Raw genomic sequence first — 17,689 nt, 5'->3', positions numbered from 1 at the left:
GTCTCTGGCTTTATGAATTGGAGTTATTGCAGCCATCTTCCATAAGTTTGGAAAACGCGCCTCACTCAAAGAGCGGTTAAAAAGTAGCGTAATAGGTAAACCTAACGAAAAGTAGCATCCCTTGATGAAGCATGGTTGAAGATTGTCAGAGCCAAGGCCTTTCGAGGTTTCAATGTTCACGAGCTTTCTATTCACCTCTGCTCCGCAAAAGAAACTGTTGGAATGTTCATATCATATTCCGGTAAACTGCTCAAGTACTGTTCAGACAAAAGTGGTGAGTTATTACTTGCCACGTTTTGAAAAAGACGAGAATAAGTTTGCAGCACGGTGAATGCTGGGTAAAGCGTACCATTGGTACTTCGCGTACCTGAAGGAATAAAATAGACCCCATCTCGCGGTCCTTAGCCTCTTACCCAGCAACTCCAATCCCTACCTCCCCGTGGTGCTGGCCTGTATACGAGCTTCCTTAGGGAAGATCGGGTAACCAACCCCGGTGGGAACTATGGTTGTATGTTGACAGGGTAGAGGGGTTTGCGGAGGTGCAAATCTGATTGAGCGTCTGTTCTCCATGTCAGGATCGGCTCACAACAGCGTCTGTTCTCCATGTTAGGGGCGGCTGATCATCGTCCGAGTGCCAGCGAGGGACTCTAAGTGAAACTGTGCACCATGGTCCTCCGGAAATTTAGGGGGTTTGGTGTCAGGCCCTGCAAGCTAGCTAAAAAAAACTCACGCAACGAACAATCAACAAGAGAGTAGAGTACGGACCGGAACCATCGGCGAAGACCACTGCGACGAAAAGGGACTAGCGATTGGAAACTCGGTTCGTGAAACTGCAAATCTCTCAACTTCATCGGGAGCACACGCATTCTCGCCGATGTGCTCAAGGACCATGGATTCGGCATCGTAGCGCTGCAGGAGGTTTGTTGGAAGGGATCAATGGTGCGAACGTTTAGAGGTAATCATACCATCTACCAGAGCTGCGGCAACACACATGAGCTGGGAACAGCTTTCATAGTGATGGGCGATATGCAAAGGCGCGTGATCGGGTGGTTGCCGATCAACGAGAGAATATGCAGGTTGAGGATCAAAGGCCGGTTCTTCAACTTCAGCATAATCAACGTCCATAGCCCACACCCCGGAAACACTGATGGTGATAAGGACACATTCTACGCGCAGCTGGAACGTGAGTACGACAGATTCCCAAGCCACGACGTCGAAATCATCATAGGAGATTTGAACGCTCAGGTTGGCCATGAGGAGGTGTTTAGACCGACTATTGGAAAGTTCAGCGCTCATCGGCTGACGAACGAAAACGGTCTACGACTAATTGATTTCGCTGCCTCCAAGAATATGGCCATTCGCAGCACCTACTTCCATCACAGCCTTCCGCATCGGTATACCTGGAGATCACCACTGCAGACAGAATCACAAATCGACCACGTTCTGATTGATGGACGGCACTTCTCCGACATTATAGACGCCAGGACATATCGTGGCGCTTACATCGACTCTGACCACTATCTGGTGATGGTTAAACTGCGCCCAAAACTATCCGTCATTAACAATTTTCGGTACCGACGACCGCCGCGGTACGACCTAGAGCGACTGAAGCAACCTGATGTCGCCACTGCATACGCGCAGCATCTCGTGGCAGCGTTGCCGGAAAAGGGTGAGCTCGATGGGGAACCTCTTGAGGACTGCTGGAATACAGTTAAAGCAGCCATTAACGGACGGAGAACAACGTCGGGTATATGGGTCGAAGTCGACGGAACGATTGGTTCGACGAAGAGTGCAGACAGATTCTGGAGGAGAAGGACGCAGCGCGGGCGGTCGAGCTGCAGCAAGGTACCCCGCAGAACGTGGAACGTTATAGACGGAAGCGGAGACAGCAGACCCGCTTTTTTCAGGAGAAGAAACACCGCCTGGAAGAAGCGGAGTGCGAGGAGATGGAACAGCTGTGCAAGAAACATGCAAGTTCTACCAGAAGCTCAACGCATACCGCAAAGGCTTCGTGCCGCGAGCCGAAATGTGCCGGGATATGGATGGGAGCATCTTGACGGACGAACGTGTGGTGATCGAAAGGTGAAAGCAGACTACGAGGAACATTTGAATGGCGCTGAGAGTACAGGCAGTGGATGTCGAGGCAGCCAGCGGAGGAGATGACCACGTCAGTTCAGCGGACGATGGAAGCCAACCTGGAGAATGCCTCCACCTTGAGGGAAGTTAAGGATGCCATCCAACAGCTAAAGACCAATAAAGCAGCTGGTAAGGATGGTATCGGAGCTGAGCTCATCAAGATGGGCCCGGAAAAGCTAGCCACTTGCCTGCACAAATTGATAGTCAGAATCTGGGAAACTGAACAGCTACCAGAGGAGTGGAAGGAAGGGGTTATATGCCCCATCTACAAGAAAGGCGACAAGCTGGAGTGTGAGAACTTTCGAGCGATCACCATCCTTAATGCCGCCTACAAAGTGATATCCCAGATCATCTTCCGTCGTCTGTCGCCATTAGTGAATGAGTTCGTGGAAGGTATCAAGCCGGCTTCGTTGACGGCCGCTCGACAACGGATCAGATCTTCACTGTACGGCAAATCATTCAAAAATGTCGTGAATATCAGGTCCCAACGCATCGTCTGTTCGTTGATTTCAAGGCGGCATACGACAGTATAGACCGCGTAGAGCTATGGAAAATTATGGAAGAGAACAGCTTCCCTGGGAAGCTTACCAGACTGATCAGAGCAACGGTGGATGGTGTGCAAAACTGTGTGAAGATTTCGGGCGAACACTCCAGTTCGTTCGAATCCTGCCGGGGACTACGAGAAGGTGATGGACTTTCGTGCCTGTTATTCAACATTGCGCTAGAAGGTGTCATGCGGAGAGCCGGGTGTAACAGCCGGGGTACGATTTTCAACAGATCCAGTCATTTTATTTGTTTCGCGGATGACATGGATTTTGTCGGCCGAACATTTGCAAACGTGGCAAACACCCGCCTGAAACGTGAAGCAACAAAAGTTGGACTGGTGGTGAATGCGTCGAAGACAAAGTACATGCTTGTGGGCGGAACCGAGCGCGACAAGGCCTGCCTGGGAAGCAGTGTTACGATAGACGGGGATACCTTCGAGGTGGTCGAGGAATTCGTCTACCTCGAATCCTTGCTAACGGCTGATGACAATGTCAGTCGTGAATTACGAAGGCGCATCATCTGTGGAAGTTTCCAGCCTACTACGAACTCCAGAAGAAAATGCGGTAAAAAAAGATTCGCCACAGCACCAAATGTGTCATGTACAAGACGCTAATAAGACCGGTTGTCCTCTACGGACATGAAACAAGTACATCGAATTCAAAACCGCATATGATACAATCGATCGGGACCAGCTATGGCAGCTAATGCACGATCGCGAATTTCCAGATGAACTGATACGGTTGATCATGCCAACGATGGGTCGGGTGATGTGCTTAGTTCGAGTTTCAGGGGCATTCTCGAGTCCCTTCGAAACGAGCAGAGGGTTACGGCAATTTGTGTGCTTGGGTTCACTGGAGAACTCCGATAACGATATCAGCAATTCTCTGCTCGGAGATTCATCATGGCAGGAAATCGTACATACTCTGGACTCCGCAAAATGCTAGGTCTTGTATGTCATTTTTCAGCCTATTTTTATCCAGATCAAACACATGAAAAACAATCATTTTTCTTTCTTTTTGCTTGATAATAGCATATCAACATAGATAGACAATGTTCGATAGAATAGACAAAAAGAAAGCAATCCCTGTATAGAGAGTTAAAATCCTGAACATGGAGCAGAGCTTCAAACTCAACGGTTGTATGTAATGACATTCTATATGATAATGAAGGGAACGAATGAATAGTAAATAACAAACTAATGGACAATAAATTACGTTCCAATATGATATAAAAACTACACTGTAATGAATGAAAAATAAATGGGCTATTATCTAAATGAGCAAGCAATAAAAAAAGTCATTGATGTAGAATAACAGCGCTGAACACCCATTAGATCGCCTATGCTACTTATATTCATATAGCTGAAAACTACAGAACCCAGATAAGCAATAGTAAAATTTCTTCCTCAAATGCAAGCAAATCAATTTTCACTATTTTTTATGCGCTCGCTTCACTTGCATACGCTAATTGGAGTTAAATTTACACCATTTTATGCAAACCAAGGAAGCAATAATTAGGAACCGATTAGGAAGCTAATATACTCCGGTTTCAACGGGTGCCTGCTACAGGAAAGTCAAGTGTTAATTGAAGCAAGAAACAAGCGGGAGCAAAATAGCAAAACATAAGCAATAAACGTTATCTTGGGTGCGGGATAATGTGCCGATCCAATTACAATTTAAGATAGGGGTGAGAATTTTATTAAACCCATTGCACAAAAAGAGATTCTATTGCTGCTAGCTAGATAATAGAAATGCAACATAATTCGTTAAATCCATCAATTTTAAAACACACTATAGAAACCAATATCAAGAAACGCATTTACATCGTATAGAGAATATCGAATTTCATAAAATAATAAAAATGGTGGCTGCTACTAACAAAATCTTCAGCGTTATTATTTTTGCTGCCGATGAAGGAGCCGCGTGACAGTTTTAAATGCATAGATTTACGTACATCTCCGTTACTACCAACATCACCTCTAGAACTTGCTTTAATGGCAGCTAAGGATGGCTTGAATCTTTCACCTGTCGAGTGTTTACGGACACGGTCAAACGTTGGCACCGATCCGTTCTTTGGAATACCTGTGAGGAAACGTACCAATGAGAGGTTTGATAATTCAGTCACAGAACGATTTAAATCAGACTCACCCGACTGGTTACTGGTGAAAGCAGGTTGCGAAGCATTGCGCGGCATGTTGTTGAATTCATTGGCATCGGACTCCGAATTTCCCGTTCGTTTCCTCTGCAAAGGCTTTTTCATTTCGATCTGACCGGACTCGGACGAAGAATTGCTTGAGTTGCCATTTTGCTCCTGAACCTTGGCTTCGGTGATAGTCGGCAGAGTGGCTACTGCCGTCATTCCCTGTTGTCCTGCTAGCTGATCCAAAGCCAAGCTTGAGTGGACGCCAGGATCAGCATTCAGGGGAGCTTTCAGTCTTTTTTCCATCGTACCATCGGGTAACTGCACCATGAAATAGGAACCACCGATTGAGCCTCGCTCCATTTGCATACGCTTTTCCTCGTACATACGCTGCATTAATGGCTTGACCTTGTCGTCCTTAGGATATCTACGTGGGAAACAGTTTTTCAATTAGCATGATTTGCAGTAATTTGAGCGATGGAGAGAACTTACGTGAGGGGTCTCATCATAGCACCGAAAATTGCGCAGTTCAATATTAGACCAGCTAATATGAGCGTGGAACTTTTCCAGTCGAAATTCGCCAGCAGCATGTTGGCCAATGGAGCGAAAACGAAGGTTCCGACCCCGGAACCACACACAGCGATACCCGTCGCCAAGGAACGCTTTGTTTCGAAGTAATACCCGACGGCAACGACGGCAGGCAGATAGATAAAGCCAAATCCGATGCCGCCCATCACGCCGTAGGTCAGCATCATCACGGTCACATTCGGACTTAAGGTACTGAGAGCAAATGCCACACAGGAGATTACACTACCAGCTATACAGACTGCCCGGCAGCCATATTTGTTCGCCAGCGCCGACACCACTGGACCAGCGCTTAAGTACATTCCACTAAGTAAACTACCCACCCACGCAACCGTACCCTTGCCTTCGCCAAAGTACTCCACGAAATCATTCAGGAACACTCCGAAGGTATATGCAATACCGTCCACTATCATGTTACACATAAACGACGCAAACACAATCACCCATCCGTAGCTGCAAAATAGAATAAAAACACATTGTCAGTTGGAATCACCTGGACTATACCTCTCTACAATAGAAAAACGTGTAATAAAAGGCAATTTCAAAAGTCACCTAATATGGAAATTATATAACAGATTGTTTTCAAGAGAAAGCAGATCAAGTGTACTAGAAATAGACATTGTGAGTTCTAATGCTTTGTTAGTTTATATGAATTTATCACTTATAATGTCCATTGCTGGCTCGTTCCTTTTCTGCTTTCTATCTAAATCTCATAAAGATTATGTTAACTAAAGTTCTATCATATGTTTTAGACTACTGTACATTTCCATCCAACATTCCGCCAGACTTGGAGAAGTTGAAGATTTGTCACATTTTTCTTAAGTACGTTCATGCGCAATCACATGAAAGGACTTCTTGAAAACGCTCTGCTCTCGACTACAAAGTAAAGATGGATTGCAATTCAATATCCGTGATTGATGACGGAAAATAGCGTAGCTTCCCAGATTTCGACACACGTCTACAAAGCCGACAATAATGAAGGAACCAGAATACTGAATCTGTGCCTAAATTTATTTGCCGTATATTTGAAAATATAGGGTAGAGAACCATTTGAGCAGTACCCCCTATTCCCGTCCACAACGTTCATTACTCGATCGCATTACAACCGAGTTACTTGTTTTTTAGTACATGGTTAGTTTCTGTCGACATCTAGTGATGTACAAAAAATCAAGCCATTTGGTTGGAACGCGGTCGAGTTATTAACGTTGCGGACGGGAATAGGGGGTGCTGCCCAAATGGTCCCGCTCCCTATCTAGTTGATGGAAATTCGTCTTCGAATGTTTCGACTATACGAGGCCTCCGGTAAATAATCGTCTCCATACACACTTATTTTTTTAACGGGATCTCAGCAATTTATTGAACTTTTACCGAGATTCGCACAACCGAGCCACAGCAAACGTGTTTTTTGCCGAGATTTCTGTCAAAATTGTTGAAAATCAGCAAAATATTTGCCGAAAATCAGCTAACAAACGTTATTTTTGTTGGAATATCAGTTTTTATTTTGCTGGGCTAACGGCTGTGCGGTGCGGATTTTGCCGAGCTGCAGAAATAAAAAGGTAGTGGTAACATCTCCCTTAAAATTTCTTGATTCTTCAAATACGTCACAAGTTGGCAGGGTTACAATTTGTTGGGTGCACAAATCTTCCGATCCCGGTCCTGACTATCGATTGATTACAATAAGCATCCTTAATTAGAATACGTTGCCAGAGTACTTGGATTTTAGAACCATGGATATCCACGAAAGGATTTTCTCTAACCACTTAATGATATACTCTAATAATTATATTCGAAACAGCACAGCCGTTTTTGTCGGAGGACTTCCGGAGATTTTAGATTGCAAAGGAAGAGCGATATTGTTGTGGGATTCGAGACATGATTGCTTACGTAACCGGCCAGGTCATACGTGAGCCCAACCGGTATACCAGGACTTTGACTGCACCCGAATGCGTTCTAAAATTTAAGTACCAGAACTCATCATGTACAATCCACGAATTCACGAGACCGTGAGTAGAAGGAACAACTGTACCGCGCTAATAATACACGGAAATTTTGTGGGAAGTTGAACCGTTCATGTAAGGGCCACATACCGCAGCCTGACATGTGTAAGGCCAAAAGCGGAAGTCGTCTTGTGATGTGATAAAAAATTGGCAGCATCTACGAAGAGCACCTGAAAGGCGATGTGACATGAAACTGGGGTGGCATGATGGCGAACCTGTGAACACGCCCGCAAGACATGCGTTTTCAGCTCCGGATCTCCAGGAAATCGAGGAAGAGATAGACCTGCAGAAAAATAACAAAGCCCCTGGGATATATCAACTACCAGGAGAGTTATTTAAATACGTTAGTGACATACTGGCTGGCGCGATGCACTGGATAATTACCAAGATTTAAGAGGAGGAGGTTCTACCGCAGAAGTGTAAGGAAGGAAGGTGCCGTGTGTCCCATCTACAAAAAGGCGATAAGCTGGATTGTAGAAACTTCCGTGCAATCACATTGTTGAGCGCCTCCTACAAGGTACTCTCCCATTTTTTTTTGCCGTCGACTAACACAAATTTCAAGAGAGCTCATGGGGCAGAAGCAGGCGGGACTCATGAGCGCACGCTCTACCATAGACCAGGTGTTCACCGTATGTCAGATATTGCAGAAATGCCGCGAATACAACGTACCGACACTATTCATCGGCTTCAACCTAATTCGGCTTCGGCCTAACTGATACGAGTGGTCAAGGCAACGATGGATATAGAATGATATGCGTAGTTCGAGTTTCAAGGGCATTCTCGAGTCCCCTCGAAACGAGCAGAGGTTTACGGCAAGGTGATGGTCTTTTGTGCTTGCTATTCAACATCGATTTGGAGGGAGTAATACGAAGAGCAGGGACACGAGTGGTAGCATTTTCACGAAGTTCGTCCATTTGGTTTCGCCGACGACATTGATATTATGGCACGTAACTTTGAGAAGAAGGAGTAAGCCTACATCAGACTGAAATGGGAAGCTAAACGGATTGGACTAGTCATCAACACGTCGAAGACGAAGTACATGATAGGAAGAGGCTCAAGAGAGGACAATGTAGGCCACGAGTTTGTATCGGTGGTGATGAAATTGAGGTGGTTGGAGAATTCGTGTACTTGGGTGACGATACCAGCTGAGAATAGCGGAGACACATCAGGCAAGAAATCGTATGTATTTGGACTCCGCAAAACGCTCCGATCGAATAGAGTTCGCCGCCGTACCACACTGAATATCTACAAAAACGCTTATTGGACCTATATACGGACCCGAGACCTGGACAATGGTCGTGGAGAATCAACGTGCACTTAGAGGTTTCGAGAGGAAAGTGTTCCGTATTATGATAAGTGAAGACATTCCACTAAAAGTTCAAAATAATTTTCTAATCAATATATTGCTGTTAATAATATTTTTCAACATACATATATAATTATGAATTATAAGCTAAATCCTTATAATAAGCAAATATATATCCTAAATATTTGCTTATTTTATTTCAATTTCAATTTAAGGCTTTTGTGTAACATCGTAATCAGGGTTTATTTTAATATTTATGTAAAATTCCGGATTTCCCAGGATATGGGGCAGTTTTTATCTCGAATCCTTGAACAAGAAAAGTACCGGAAAATGGAAACTCTAGTGAGTAACTAAATGTCTGAATTATGCACAACCCGTCGGATCTGGAACTCCTTTGTAACACGAAAAGCGCAAGAATCCTCAATGGTGCTTTTGACTCTCCAGCAATACTTAGTAAGATGAATTTTTACGCTCCTATGCGTCCGCTGAGGAGAAGGGACTTCATTCAGCTTGGTGCTCGAAACAGTCGATATGGTCAGCATGATCCAGTTCGATATATGTCATCCAATTTCAACGCAGTGTTCCACCTCTTTGATTTTAATCTATCGCCAGCAAATCTACAGCGAGTTTTCACAACACACTTTCGAGACACCGTTTGACACAAACGTAGTTTGTTAAGTTCTGTTTTACTGTAGTGATTAATTCTTGTGTATTATGATTATGTATTATGTGTATGCTTGTTAGATTCAGTGATAAGTTTTACCCTTGTAGTCATTGAGACATCAGGTGTCAGATGACAATTACTACTAAATAAATAAATAAATAAAGAGGTGGAATCTATGTATGCTCCACTTTTATGCCCAGGGAAGTCGAGCCAATTTCCAACCCGAAAATTTCCTAGATTAGACTGGGAATCGTACCCATCCACCCTCAGCATCGTACTTTGAAGCCACGCATCTTATCACACGGCCAAGGAAGCCCTCCTTGGCCGTGTGGTAAGAACTGAGTCGTAACACAATCGGCACAGACAAACAGCTAGAACAATTTGCGTTAAAATCCATTGTTCAGTTACTTTACCACCACCTAACGTGCATGTTGCACGAAATGAAGTTTAGTGTGACAATCTCACCAGAAGGCGCCAATGTGAGATATCAAATATAAAGGAATACGATGTGCGCGCTTCTGGATGTGAATCTCCTTAACAGTTGAATTTGAAACCACTGTTAAGCTTATGTTCGATGGGAATTTCACCAGTGTTACGCCTGTTTGTCCGTGCTATGGGTCTCCCGGGCCTTCTGTAAAAAGTTTGATTTTGGGGCGAACATTTAGCCTTTACGTCTCGGGTACTTGTTCAAATAGACGTATGTGATTTTATCAACAAAGATTCACTCGTCGATTTGTTCAATGTAATAACACTCCCACGAAATCCAATACCACGAACAGGTAGAAGGAAGTTTCGGCCACTTAGTCGTGGTGTTCGTTTGCGTGGGAGTGCCATCAGATTGGACAAATTGGTGTATAAATATTTGTTTACAAAATCACATATGTTCTTTTGAATAAGTACCCGAGCTGTATACTTTGTATACAAATCTCGCTTAACTTTTCAAAAGGTCCTAAGTAACATTTTTTTCATGATTTAATTTGAATATTGCAATCAACAGATTAACTTGAAATATGTTGATTGCAATATTCAAATTGAATCATGAAAAAAATGTTACTTAGGACTTTTTGAAAAGTTAAGTGAGAAATCTTCTCTATATATAAATGATTTGCTTTTCCTTTGAGGCAATATAACTCACAATTTGCAACGTTTTCTAACTAATCGATTCGTCTTGGGAACAGCTGTGTTTGTACATTCTAAGAGTTGATCAATTTGACGGGGAAGTTGGAAAATTGTCAAATTACAATATTAGGGCGAGTTGGGAGGAAACCCAACGCGAACGCACGAAAATCGATCTAGAGTGCGATGCTAAAAAAAACCCAAAATTGACATTAAAAACGCCAACAAACCCGAGCAACGCAGGGTACGTTCTGCTATACATAAAACTAACTAGGAATCGAACCATACCACAACAGAACCACCTCCTCTACGTCAAAATTTGTTTGGGAATGCATTCTTTCATTGCGAAAGGTGTGCCAAGAGAACTCCGTAAATCTGTACTGGGTTACATGACACTGTGACATTGGAGGTAATGAAAAGGCAGATAAGCTTGCGAAATGAGGTTTAATTCGTAATAATTAGAAGCAAGCAAAAAGTTCACATGATGCCAGTATTATTTTCACGATTTCATACCATACCATACGTTGCCATTTCGACAGCTTTTCACTCCGCCGGTCTCTGGTTATAGGGTTGCTAGTTCAAACACACAGTTTATTGGCCCAGAACCTTTCTGCGGTTTATCATACTGTACCATAAACATGGAATTGAAATCCTGGGAAGCACAAAAGTTGATGACCAACTGGTTGGTCACCAAAAAGTGTGCTCAATCAAAGAGATTTATAATTCCAAATGTTTCAGTAACTGAAAAGCTTTTGGAGCTGAATAAGAGAGCTTTTTGCACCATTACTGGCTTACTAACCGTATACTGCCCAAGTAGATATCATTTGAAAAATATTGGCCAGATTCAGAATGATAGGTTGTTTACTTGCCAAAAAGTGATCAACCTACAAGATGCAAATAATAAATAGTAATCAGTAAGTTCAACTAACCACAAACCACAAAAGTTAAACTCAATGGACGTGGTTCCACGCTCAAAAAAAAATCACCGATAAAATTCAACGAACCGAAAATATAAAGTTTAATAAAACCCCACCAAATAAAAAGAAGTAGGCATCAAATGTAACAGAATGCTACAAAGACGATTATGGCTGTGTGATTACAGAATAAGTGAACTGAAACCTAAATGTTTTAAATATAAATGGGTAAACTAGCCACCCTATAACCAGAGACCGGCGGAGTGAAAAACTGTCGAAATGGCAACGTATGAAAATGCATGAAATCGGGAAAATAATACTGGCATCACTTGAACTTTTTGCTTGCTTCTTATGGATGCAAAAAGTAAACAAGTCGAATTGGAACCGCTTTTGACGGTTCGATTGGAAACAAGATGGCGTCTTCGCCGATCTCTTATTGTAGTATTTCTAGGGTAAACTACTTCTTTTACTGAATTAGTTGAATAACTTTAACTGGATATTTCGAACAATTGTAATATGTAAATATCTTCTATTGTGTCACTTTTATTTCGAAAACCTTTAAGCACACAAATAGTCAGTGCATTGAATAAAGCCGAAATTTTACTCCATATAAACTTGTCGATTTCTGGGTGCGTGAATCTTATATTTTTTTAAAAACAAGTTTTATCATTCACACACAAACTGTTACAATCCAACATTGTAATAATCATATTATTGCAATCGGTGCAATCATTGTCATATTTATCATCTAAAAAAACTAAATATTCAAAAATTCAGCTCAGCTTTTTTATGTACACCACTGCTAGCAACTAGCAACCATATTTTTATTTATGCGCCCATGCATTGTGCACGAATTACTATCTATATAAAAACTATAGGGGAGAACAGTTCAAAATGCACTCCTTAAGCTATTTCGATGTTTTCACCTTTATAAACACGAGAATCGAACAAATTCAACGTGTAAATGTAAAATTTACAAAACTAGCTACATTGAACAATGATCTCCCAATTCAAAACAACAAAGTTTTAATTACTTTCTAACACATTTAAAATAAGTTTCGAAAATTGGCCTGGGCCAAAACGCTCGAATGGTGATGTAAAATGACTCAATTGCATATAAAATAATGGTGAACGCATGGTTGTTTGTTTTGTCTTAATGGATTGAACGACAATCTTACGGGTTAAATGAATAATTTACAAATCGTCAAATTTCAGCGAAAATGAAACGATTTTGCTCATTTTTTTCCATTGCAGCTCAATAATGAAGTTATTCATTTTGAATTGTAATGTTGTTATTCGTTCGTTCGTAAATGTCCTACAAAGATTATATGAGTGAGGCCATTTTGCCCCCTGGGTGCGTTATGTACTGTTCTCCCCTGCATATCCAATTATGCACCGGCAATTAACACTTACCCGCCATCCGGTGGTGGCGGCATATCATGGTATTCACACATTCCATCGTCATCCTCAGGTGTCGCCTCGTCCTGTAGATCTGCCGTTAACCTGGATGCTTCCTCGCATGCTATATCACTATCAGTCTGGAAAATGCATAAGAAACAACAAGAATTTGTTAAAATCGGATTAAAACCTAGTAAAATTTCGTAACGGTTTCTTTAAATCTTGATTTGTTTAGTTCGTGATAAACTCATAATGAATTGCGTAATCGCCCGTATCAGCTCGAAAAACCGTTCATTCTTATTTCGCTTTTCTTGATAATATGATATGATTATTTCGCAAGGGGCAATTCGTATACCGATATGATCGTACTACTGGACACGGTTTTGTTGTGTCAGCCCATTGAAGTGACATTGAGCGAGAAATATCACATTACCGAAAACAACAGGCCCAAGCGTATTCCGTTGCAGCCGTGCACGCGAGAACAAACCAAACGGAGCTGCAAACAAATTGATTAAATCGACTTTAATGAATGTGTATGTCAACAACAAGCCATAATTCCATAAAAGTGAGGAAATTTTTTAAGATGCTCAGCTATGTTGTCATGTCTGTTGCTGGGAACATCTATTTTAATGTATGCCAAAATAGACAGCTCAAAAATTACTTCTGTCAGATGGTTGTTTATTCAGGATGATGCAATGTCCCTACATGGCAAGTCAGTTAGATTCTAACAAATTTGTCCCGCATGATGATCTATAAGAAAGAATAAATATCCAAAGATTCTTTCGTTAGGCTCTGCGCTATACGATTGTACATCTCAATTAGATTTAATCAATGAAGTAGGTTTTTTAATTGGCGAACATCAGCCTTAATCAATCGCACACTGCTTCACCGTTCGAGTTAATTACACACCAATATAGTATGTATAGTGTTTTATTTGCTAACAGTGATACAGAATGCGGCAATGAAAAGTGAAATCGTTTCTAGGATCTTCTTTGAATTAATGTGATTAACAGAATAACAGTAAAAATACGAAACTACAAAAACAGTTTTGGATCGTTTGTGAAGGTTTGAAGCAAAGGCCAAACAAATGTGTTCGTCGCTAAATTGTACTTACTGCCTTGTTATAAAATTTCGCTAGGGTCAGTAATATTTACATGCATGCAGAAACGGGGATTTCAATGGGGAAGTCGGTAAATCGTGACAATGAAAACTGCAAATCAACTGGGATTGTGATGAAAACCAGAATGGTTTAGAAATGGATATAGAAATTTGCTATACACGAGGCACTACACCACGAAATGTTTTAATAAGCAAAGTTACGCTTAAATTTACACTCACTTTAAATAATTTCATCTCATTTTCTCGTATATCAAAGTTGTACTGAAAGGTTATGATTTCACCTCCAATAACTGATACATCTGAAAACATCGAAGTTTGGTGTTCGAAATAGGCAATAACAGTTTGACGTGTTCCTATTTTATCACTCCATGCTGTACATACGTTAACTGCTGTCATATTGGTAGTGCCATTCCGAACCGCGCGCGTTTCGCCTCAAGTGGTCTCGAAAACGTCACCGATAGCTGCTGGTACTGTTGCCACTATGTCTATCGTCTAAACGCCCTCTTTCGTGACCACGTTTGGCACGCGATCCCAATACCGCCGCCGGAAAGCTCCGCCGAAACCGAGCGCACAGCTGGGTTGGGGTTGTTTATACAGAGCATCTCGTAACACTGACCTATTTTTAGTTTGTCGCTCTTCTAGCGGGGAAGTAGTATCGACTCGTGAACGGGCTCCGAAATATTGGCATTTCCTTATGTGTTTCATATATCTGTTTTCTATTTTTAGCATCTATAAAATATTCTTAGGCGTTTGATTGAAACAAACAATTAATAACAGAATACGAATGAGAAATAAAATTTCACATGGTAAACACTTGGAAGATTTCTGTAAAAACACTCGCAAAGGCACAGTGCGTTTGCTCTTCAAGCAAAGTGACTCATAGATAAGGAATATCCTTCCAAAGAACAAAAGCCTGTTTTCACAGATCGATGCACCTACTTATGAGTCATAACGAAATATATCATATGACAAGAGAAATTTTCAAGTAGGTTAACACGTAGAAATCAACAAAGTGAGTTTTCAATTCACCAGGAATACTCAATTGACGATCGAAAAAAATAAACGGTGATTGATGCACAAAGACAGCACTGTCGCTGCAGAAAAATCCAATAGAGGGAAAAAGTTAAGGCACATACTTTTAGCTATTAGGTTACTTTCTGACTCGAAACTGTGCTGTGTTGATTTTATTCCAAGTGGTCGAAACGTTCATACATAGGTATGCCTATTTATTTGCTAACTTATCTAAGGATACATATACCTACTAATAAAATTGAACGTTAACTTTCATTCATTTATTTAGTTAACATCTAAACAGATAACACTGAATCAACAATTTGACGCCACAATACACGGTTCGAGGCCGCATCTCTCCATCCTCGGATACGCCCCACGCTCGCCAAGTCGTTCTGCACCTGGTCTGCCCATCTCGCTCGCTGCGCTCCACGCCGTCTCGTACCTGCCGGATCGGAAGCGAACACCATCTTTGCAGGGTTGCTGTCCGGCATTCTTGCAACATGTCCTGCCCATCGTACCCTTCCGGCTTTAGCTACCTTCTGGATACTGGGTTCGCCGTAGAGTTGGGCGAGCTCATGGTTCATTCTTCGCCGCCACACACCGTCTTCTTGCACACCGCCAAAGATGGTCCTAAGCACCCGTCTCTCGAATACTCCGAGTGCTTGCAAGTCCTCCTCGAGCATTGTCCATGTTTCATGTCCGTAGAGGACAACCGGTCTTATAAGCGTCTTGTACATGACACATTTGGTGCGGTGGCGAATCTTTTTCGACCGCAGTTTCTTCTGGAGCCCGTAGTAGGCCCGACTTCCACTGATGATGCGCCTTCGTATTTCACGGCTAACGTTGTTGTCAGCCGTTAGCAAGGATCCGAGGTAGACGAATTCCTCGACCACCTCGAAGGTATCCCCGTCTATCGTAACACTGCTTCCCAGGCGGGCCCTGTCGCGCTCGGTTCCGCCCACAAGCATGTACTTTGTCTTTGAGGCATTCACCACCAGTCCAACTTTTGTTGCTTCACGTTTCAGGCGGGTGTACAGTTCTGCCACCTTTGCAAATGTTCGGCCGACAATGCCCATGTCATCCGCGAAGCAAATAAATTGACTGGATCTGTTGAAAATCGTACCCGGCTGTTACACCCGGCTCTCCGCATAACACCTTCTAGCGCAATGTTGAACAACAGGCACGAAAGTCCATCACCTTGTCTTAGTCCCCGGTGCGATTCGAACGAACTGGAGTGTTCGCCCGAAATCTTCACACAGTTTTGCACACCATCCACCGTTGCTTTGATCAGTCTGGTAAGCTTCGCAGGAAGCTGTTCTCGTCCATAATTTTCCATAGCTCTAAGCGGTCTATACTGTCGTATGCCGCCCTGAAATCAACGAACAGATGGTGCGTTGGGCCCTGGTATTCACGGCGATTTTGAAGGATTTGCCGTACAGTAAAGATCTGGTCCGTTGTCGAGCGGCCGTCAACGAAGCCGGCTTGATAACTTCCCACGAACTCGTTCACTAATGGTGACAGACGACGGAAGATGATCTGGGATATCACTTTGTAGGCGGCATTAAGGATGGTGATCGCTCGAAAGTTCTCACACTCCAGTTTGTCGCCTTTCTTGTAGATGGGGCATATAACCCCTTCCTTCCACTCCTCCGGTAGCTGTTCGGTTTCCCAGATTCTGACTATCAGTTTGTGCAGGCAAGTGGCCAGCTTTTCCGGGCGCATCTTGATGAGCTCAGCTCCGATACCATCCTTACCAGCTGCTTTATTGGTCTTTAGCTGTTGAATGGCATCCTTAACTTCCCTCAAGGTGGGGGCTGGTTGGCTTCCATCGTCCGCTGAACTGACGTTGTCATCTCCTCCGCTGCCTTGACTTTCACTGCCTGTACTCTCAGCGCCATTCAGATGTTCCTCGTAGTGCTGCTTCCACCTTTCGATCACCACACGTTCGTCCGTCAAGATGCTCCCATCCTTATCCCGGCACATTTCGGCTCGCGGCACGAAGCCTTTGCGGGATGCGTTGAGCTTCTGATAGAACTTGCGTGTATCTTGAGAACAGCACAGCTGATCCATCTCCTCGCCTCCGCTTCTTCCAGGCGGCGTTTCTTCTCCTGACAAGGCGGGTCTGCTGTCTCCGCTTCCGTCTATAACGTTCCACGCTCTGCCGGGTACCTTGCTGCAGCGCGACCGCCCGCGCTGCGTCCTTCTCCTCCAGAATCTGTCTGCACTCTTCGTCGAACCAATCGTTCCGTCGACTTCGACCCATATACCCGACGTTGTTCTCCGCTGCGTCGTTAATGGCTGCTTTGACTGTATTTTAGCAGTCCTCAAGAGCGGCCCCATCGAGCTCACCCTCTTCCGGCAACGCTGCCTCGAGATGCTGCGCGTATGCAGTGGCGACATCAGGTTGCTTCAGTCGCTCTAGGTCGTACCGCGGCGGTACGAACATTGTCGAACATTGTTGATGACGGATAGTTTTGGACGCAGTTTAACCATCATCAGATAGTGGTCAGAGTCGATGTTAGCGCCACGATATGTCCTGACGTCGATAATGTCGGAGAAGTGCCGTCCATCAATCAGAACGTGGTCGATTTGTGATTCTGTCTGCAGTGGTGATCTCCAGGTGTACCGATACGGGAGGCTGTGTTGGAAGTAGGTGCTGCGAATGGCGATATTCTTGGAGGCGGCGAAATCAATTAGTCGTAGGCCGTTTTCGTTCGTCAGCCGGTGAGCGCTGAACTTTCCAATAGTCGGTCTA

General features: G+C 43.4%; 1 protein-coding gene across 12 annotated transcripts in view; it reads right to left on the bottom strand.

Moving 5' to 3' along the window:
* Positions 1–17,689, bottom strand: part of LOC134225636 (monocarboxylate transporter 14) — a 109,005-nt gene that overhangs the window by 13,367 nt on the left and 77,949 nt on the right. For 10 of the 12 annotated variants that reach the window (XM_062705876.1, XM_062705878.1, XM_062705875.1 and 7 more), the window contains 4 exons: positions 12,817–12,941; positions 5,314–5,859; positions 4,830–5,248; positions 4,561–4,763 (listed from right to left, as the gene is read on the bottom strand). In XM_062705876.1, the coding sequence (XP_062561860.1) occupies positions 4,561–4,763; positions 4,830–5,248; positions 5,314–5,859; positions 12,817–12,941 (1,293 nt within the window). The remainder of the gene's footprint in view (positions 1–4,560; positions 4,764–4,829; positions 5,249–5,313; positions 5,860–12,816; positions 12,942–17,689) is intronic. The other 2 variants (XM_062705884.1, XM_062705887.1) reach the window with 1 other exon arrangement.

Source organism: Armigeres subalbatus, chromosome 3, assembly GCF_024139115.2.
Source record: "Armigeres subalbatus isolate Guangzhou_Male chromosome 3, GZ_Asu_2, whole genome shotgun sequence".
NCBI lineage: Eukaryota > Metazoa > Arthropoda > Insecta > Diptera > Culicidae > Armigeres > Armigeres subalbatus.
This window is presented reverse-complemented; position numbering and strand designations above follow the sequence as displayed.